The sequence below is a fragment of the Balearica regulorum genome, chromosome 4 (assembly GCF_011004875.1).
Source record: "Balearica regulorum gibbericeps isolate bBalReg1 chromosome 4, bBalReg1.pri, whole genome shotgun sequence".
Taxonomy (NCBI): Eukaryota; Metazoa; Chordata; class Aves; order Gruiformes; family Gruidae; genus Balearica; species Balearica regulorum.
The window spans coordinates 10,857-18,147 of NC_046187.1; the positions used below are offsets into that span (position 1 = coordinate 10,857).

A 7,291-nucleotide genomic window follows, 5' to 3' on the forward strand; every position below is an offset into this window, starting at 1 on the left:
AAACTACCGCTCTTTCAGGGCCCTCCGTTAGCCCCTATCTGTTGCTAACGTTCCATTATGGTCCTCCTTCGAAGGTCGGTCGTCACCCAGATGGAACCGGGTGAGTCGCAAAGAATGGAAAAGGCCAAAAAGAGCCACGGAAATAAAAGCGACGTATCACGAACTGTACGAAGGAGCCTAATGAAAGCCCGAGCAGCTACAACAACTGTCAAATTGCAGAACGCGGCAAAAAGCGTCAAGGGAGAGACGTCGACAGAAATGGACGGAGGCCATCGCTGCCTCGGAAAAATGCCGGACGTGATCCAGACCAAAACCGGAAATCTCAGGGGTACCGGGTACCAAACAGAAACACGCCGTAAGGCAGAAAAGAAAAAGACCGCTCCAGAGCACGACGACGGCTGCGTAAAAGGCTCTGACCGAATAAGAGGCGCGGTCACGGGGGGCGAGAGGGGCGCAGAAGAAGTCTCGGCGACGTGACGAACTCTAAAGGGAATCGAGCGAAGCCCAGACATCCTCAGGGGACACGAGGGAGGCGCGCTGAAAGGAAGGACCGGGACGACGGGCGCGGCCTCGAAAGGTTTCGAGTTGAAAAGAGGGGCACGAAGCACCCTCGCTAGCTGAAACGTGCCTCCGGGGCACAAAGGACCCGTATCCTAGCTCACACGGAGGATGGCGTCGGGAAAGGTTCTCGGGGAGGGACAAGGAGCCGGAGAGACGGGTCGCGCCAGGGAGGAGGGGCCGCCGCGACCGAATGGCCTCACGTTTCTCTCGCCGCATACCATCCGTTGTAAGTCTCGTTACTGCTGTTTTTCTTTCTGTTTGCCCTATCAGTAAACTGTTCTTATCCGAACCCCCAAGTTTTACCTGTTTCTTCCAATTCTCTTGCTCGTTCCGCCGGGAGGGCGCGGGGGGAGAAAAGACCTGCCCGGGCTAAACCATGATGCCGTGATAAAAGTAGACCTAGAAAGAAAGTTGTAAAAGTGACGAGATACAGGACGCACGGGGGAGGGGGACGTTAAGGGGGAACGGCAACAGGAAACGAAATAAAAAGACACCGAGAAATAAAACTTCGACCCGAAAAAATTACGAGACAAGGGCGCTGAAAACCAAGGACGCTAATGCCATGACAGTCGATGCCACGACAGGGGAGGAGGGAAGGTTCAATAAAGGCACCCGGGACAAGACACGCAGTTTCTCACGGACGAGGTCCATAGGAGCCGTACGGTTCTGCGCACGGAAGGCTTCGGCTGTCGCCGTCCTTTCCTCGATGGACGACGGGAAGAACCGACGGGCGCGCGACGACTTCATAGGCTCGGTCTCTCTGCGCTGGGAGTACAAATTGAGCGTATAGAATGGTCGGTTCAGAGGACGAAAAATCCAACTACACGGACGAGTCGACGGGCAGGGACCCCGCTCCTCCCCGAGCGGGGATGCCTCTTCGATAAGGCGCGCACCTCTGACCACATCAGCCATCGTCCCAGAAAAGTATAGGTAGCGAAAGCTTTGAACCGGCGAGAGGGGCTCGACGTTTGTGGCGAGCGTGGTTATCGACAGAGATTCCGAACTCGTCGTGGTAGTAAAGGACCTACCTCAGTCGATGGGGCAAAACCGTCTCTGCGCAAGTCCCACGGAGGCCTCCGACGGACGGCTTCGCGCGCACCCCTTCGATAGTAAACCGTCGACCGAGTCGGCGACTAAGACTGCACCCGGCCGCGGATAAGCTCCTCTCCGAGAAGGACTCGGGAAAGCGCAGGGGGCCCTTTAGAAACCGCACGATGTGACAGGAGCGCCACCCTCGACTCCGAAGGCGAGGCCCGTTCCGCGAAAGAATCGCCAGCTTAGGGACTCCGTATGGCCGTCTATGTCGGGACGCCTCTGCGACGGGGCCATGCGGGCAAGCGGCAATAGGCAAAAAGGGGGTCCCGGGCACCTCCGCGCATCGCTCGGTAAACGTGCCGGCGACCCAATACATAAACTGACGCCCGAGTGTTCTTTACGCAGGCCGGGAACAACTACAAAGGCATGAAAAGGAACGCGGGCGCGCAGGGGAAAAAGGCGGTCGCCTCTAAAGGAGAGAATGGAACTCTTTACAGGAACTCAGTTTCCTCCAAGGAGTTGCCCTTTTGATACAATACCTCAGAAACCGGTTACAAAGTTGACTTACCGAAAAGGGCGGTCGACACGCGCTCTCCGTGCAAATCGCGACGTCCGCCCCGCAGGCCGAAAGCGCTTTAAAAAGCGCGGCCCTGCCGTAGATCACACCTCAGGAAGCGGTTCCGTGAACATTTGCTCTGGCACGGAACGAGCCTTTCCCGACCGTGCCCGAGGTTCATTAAACAGTTTGGTTCGCGCTCGTAGTTTCTCCGGTGAGGTTTTTAGGGGTCAGAGTCACCAAAAGAACGTTTTGCGTTTTTTATTGTGCAAAACCCGCTAGCGAGACATCTTAATTTGACAGCACAGGTATGACAAATTTGATTTTCACAGCAAAAGCAAACAGACGTGAGGGAAAAAAATAATAATAAGATATAACAATAACAACAACACTAATAATAAAATCTACTATCTGATTAACACGTAACCATCAAAACTCACCCGCCGGAGGCGGTTTTGAGCCGACAATCGCACCAAAGGCCCGATGGCTGAGCGTCGCGCGACAGATAATCGCGACGTTCAAGTCCCGACGTGAAATTTGCTCCCGGACGACGGGCAACTACGCGCCCGGGGCCCGACGACTTTCCGCGGCGGCACGGACGAAAAGCCTTCGCTTCGGACGTACCTCGACGCCGGGCACGGCGCCAACGCGTTCCGGGTTCTCGCCGCCGAGGGTGCCCACGTCCGGCACGCCGAATTGCTAAGCGCGCGTCGGTGAAAATGGAGGGGGGCACGCGGTCTGCGACGCGTCGGGCGGAGGAGACGCGCGCGTCAGCCGGATCGACCGAGGCTCTCGGTGCATCGGGTTTATTTTTCTCTCTCGTTGTGGTCCTCGATAACCCAAGGTGGAAAATGCGCGGTTGGAACCAAAAACTGGCACGTTCCTCATGTGCCTCACAGTCGGTCGCCCGAAGAACGGAAACAAAAATGAACAGCCAACGCTTCTCCAATTTCGTACAGAAATAAACCAGGGCATCCGTCCGGCGGTCTCGATGAGTCTCCCGCAAATTCCGCTTTGGTCTCGTGCCCTCGACAGAACCCGTCGCTCCCGGCGGCCGAGAGTCGCGTTCTCCTTCCTTGGAATCGCGGTGTGAAATCCACGCCGTTTACATCATCTTTCTTTGGATTTGTTTAGGTTTTTTTTTTTCCTCCCCAAACGCATCAGCAACGCAAGCAAAAAAGTCGGTACTGTGAAACGCTTTCCCCCCCCACCCCCCGACAGCGAGCGACGGCCTCAGCGTTTCAAAAGGATCTGCCGAGACATTACCTACGCGCGCAGGGCTCCGCTGTCGTGCGGGGGGACGCTTTAAGAACCACGTTTTTATTTTCATTGAAGAATAAAATACTAAGAGAAGACATTTTGTCCAGAACGCAGCAAAGCTTGGAAATGCCCGGGATGACCCCGACGGCTCTCGCTGTTCTCTGGAGGGTGGCACGGTTAGACGGCTTCAAGGCCTGTAAGAGAAACATACGGGAGGAAAGGTAAGCGCACCCATGTTACAATAGACCCGCGTCCTCTAAAACAAAACCCATTTTTTAGCCGTAAAAGCCGTCTTCCGCTCGAGCGTCGCCAGTCGTCACCGCGGCCGCCCCAAGCCGTCGGCGGGGAACGCGCGTCACGGTCGGGTCCGCTCGGCCGCCGGCCGCGAGCGTGGCTCCGCCGTTTGGGCTCTAGCGTCCCGCCGAGGACAGGGCCCCGGGCTCTCCGCGGGACGCACCACCCCAGGAAAACACCCAGGCGACGGACCGCGCAGCGAGGCGTACCCGCGGGACGAGGCAGGCTCTTTCCGAGCGAATCGAGCAGCGCGCGGGCCGCGATTAAGCCGTGACGCTGCTCCGCACAGAGGGAGACGGACGTGCTGGCCGGAGACCGGGTCGTCGGGGAGCGCGACAAAAGGAATCGGTACGCCGGGAAGGTCGACCGGGGAAAGGCGGCAGGCTCGCTCTTTGAAACGGCAAGTACGTTACGGGCCGGGACAAGCCGAGACCGAGACGCGTCTTTTTCCACGCTCCATTCAACCTAGGCGCTCGACCTCTGCCAGCTCGACAACCGTGTACTGGGTTCTCACAAAAAAAAAAAACCTCGTAAAAAACAGAGAACAGCGCAGGAGAATCTCCGGCGGCGCAGACTCGTCGAGGACGAACGGCAGATGCCTAACAATCAGTTTCCGGAACCGACTCTCGTGGCACACGTCCAGCGGGGCAAACGACACCTTTGCACGCCGTAAAGGCCGGTCTCGAAACGTTTTGCGGATAAACAAGAGAGACATTTACGAGTAAATGTCCCGGGGTCCGAGTCCGGTTCCCACCAGAAGGTAAGGTCCAAAATAAAAGACACAGTAGAAAGTCAGATTTCCCACGACTAGAATGGTCTCTGGATCAGGAATGGTTCCACTCGGCGCGTGGCAGATGGCCGACCTAGTAATACACCAAAGCCGACAAGACGTTCTCGTACTCGGCAAGCGACGTCACGTTAAAAACATACATCTCCTGGCTGTCAGGGCTCCCTGGAAGAAGAAACACTTAGATAAAAACACGGGCATTTCAAAACATTACAGAGAAAGGACCGAACGGGCAGCTACCCGGGTTATACCCTAAGCTCAGTAAAAGTCCTTTCGGGAGCTCGGACGGGCAATCGTCGACTCCGATCAGCGACTACATGCCAAGTCTTTTAGATGTAAACCGTCGACCGAGCCTGGGACCGAGACCGGACCTGGCAGCGCCTAGGCTCCTCCGCAAGGAGGAGTTTAGAAATCGAGGGGGTCCTTTGCAAACCTCGCAACTCGACAGGAGGGCCCGCCGCAGCCGCCCTCGTCCGCGACGGCCGCCGTCGGACAAAATAACCGAGCCGGTCAACCAACAACCGCAAATCACGTGCTTTCAATCCGGTTTCCCTGCGATACGCGTCTACGTCCGGAAACGCTGGCGCCTTCCCCGCCGCTGCTCCGCCTCGGGGAAGCAAACTATCTGGCGGAAACGCAGCTTGACAACGGAGGCCCCGACGACTTCGTTACCCGTCGTCCAGAAATTTGAGCGACACCGCGGTAAGATTTAGATCTCCTGCTCCGCTGTTGCCGGGACGTTTCCGACCCCCTCCCTCTCCACACGCGCTTAAATGACTACCGCCGCCCAGTCCTGACCAGAGGATCGGCCACCTTCGTCCGAGATCGTCGGGACGCCAAGGGCACCGAACCCGGCCCGGGCCTGCCCGAAGCCGGACAAATGCTCCCACTGGCTTCGCGAGGCACCGGACCGTCCGGAAACTTCCACGATCGTGCTACGCCGCAGGCTCGGCGGGAAGGACAATATCGCGTGCCCTAGGCGCCTAGACCATCCAAGGCGCGACTCGGCAACGAGGAAAAGCCCGGATGGGAACGGGGCGCAATTCTCGGCATCGCCACCGGCTTTCCGGCCGAGAAAGCGGCTTAAGCTGCGATCGCCAGACGCCGTTCGGCACAAAAAAAGCCCGGCCGGCTCCTTTATGCCCTCCACTGCGCCGCAATCGGGGCTTCATCCGCGAGACGGGGACCTCGGGGCCGGCGCAGCATTTACTTTTAGCTTCAAAGTCTTCAAAGAGACCGTTAAAGAGGAAGCCAAAACCACATAACGCCGGGTATGGCTATCCACGCGCGTCGGGACGCCAAACAGGTAAGCAAACGTACGAAGCGTGACGTATTTCAAAAGCAAAACGAAAACACGGCCGGAAACACCACGTTACAAAGGATGCTTTTTCTCGCTAGTAACAGTTCCTCTGTTGCCATAAGACCAAGTTATCGGCCTCTCAAGCAGTCACCGACCTCCACCGGTGCGTCCCGGTCTTCGCGACGGCGAGGTCAGAGTCGGGCACGCGAGGAAGCATAAAGTTGCCGACGAGCGGCCCGGCACGCAAAAAAGGAACGGGGCTCGTCCCTAAAGACATGGGCAAAAGAAACTGCGGGATAGAAACTCCGTTTCGCGGTTCTTAAGGCTCGGACATCAGCTGCGGAGAAAGAGACGACGCGCCGTTTACAACCACTAAAGACACGCGCGCGCTGGCCTGACGGCCCTCCGGCCAAATCGGACGCTGAACGCGACCGAAGCTTCCCTCTAGAACAGTCGGGCCCGGGACCGCGTCGATTAGGCCGCGTAACGTGCGTCGTTCGACTCGGGACGTTTTGTCGATTTTCACGCCAAAGAGAGTTAGAAAGCGTTTACTAGTATAGCTGAAGGTAGACGGACGGTACTAGAGCAGCTCCCATAACCGTAAGAAAGACGACCCGACGGGTCTCAACTCGTCAAGGATTTTTTGCTCGGGGTGGGAGGCGGGCAGCGGCAGAAAGCACGCTCCCCCGACTCTGCACCGAGCGAAACGACCCAAGGACGACGCTTGTTCACGGTCGGGACATCGCCGTATCGATCGGGAGGGACGTGGCAGACGGCCGGGTTTCCGTGCCGGGGGAGGGCGGGGGGAGACGAACAAAGTCGACCCGACCGCAGGTATCTCACGGAAACCCGAAGGCACGCTGCGAATGCGGGCCGATCTGCGGAAAGGCACGGCCGACCGCTGTAATCCCCTGGTAGGGCATGACAGAAAGGCTCAGGGGCCAAGCATAATCTTTGTTTTAAAATTTCAGGCTCAGACCACCAAAACATCCGTCCTTCAAAGACAAGAGAAAAACGCATCAAACGTTAAGGTGCTATCGTGGGCTATAAAATCGGGCCGTAGGGAAAAATGTAACATAGCAAAGCTAAGGTAGGGTCCGCAGCCCCCCCCCAAAGCCCTGAAACGACCTGTTAAGAAAACAAGGGAACGGGGAGTCAAACACGCTTCTTTGAAATTGCGGTGCGTCAAAACCCTCTCCGGACGTGGAAGACAAATTATAGCTTATAGAATTCAGGGAGAGTTGCAGGGGGGTTTTTAGGGGTTTTCTCACTGCTTTGTTTTTTTTTTTCCCCGGCACCGGACCCTCAAAGATTTTTGACAGCTTCACGGTCCGCGCTTCCGTCCTTCAACGTCCCGACCACTGACACCATTCGGGTGAGTCTGGCGAAAGACCGTACTCTCCCTCTGCCTCCCCATCCCCTGCAATCCAAACAGCCGCTTCCTCTGAAGGTTTTTTCCTTGCGATGCTCTAACCAACCCATGAAGGGGAGCAGCAAT

General features: G+C 57.1%; 1 protein-coding gene across 1 annotated transcript; it reads right to left on the reverse strand.

The window, feature by feature from the left end:
* Window positions 1-1,083: 1,083 nt before the first annotated feature.
* Window positions 1,084-4,638, reverse strand: BMP3 (bone morphogenetic protein 3). The gene is given in 4 exon segments (XM_075750677.1): window positions 1,084-1,326; window positions 2,165-2,246; window positions 3,419-3,606; window positions 4,396-4,638. Coding segments are annotated over 4 exon segments (756 nt in total).
* Between the last annotated feature and the right edge of the window lie 2,653 nt (window positions 4,639-7,291).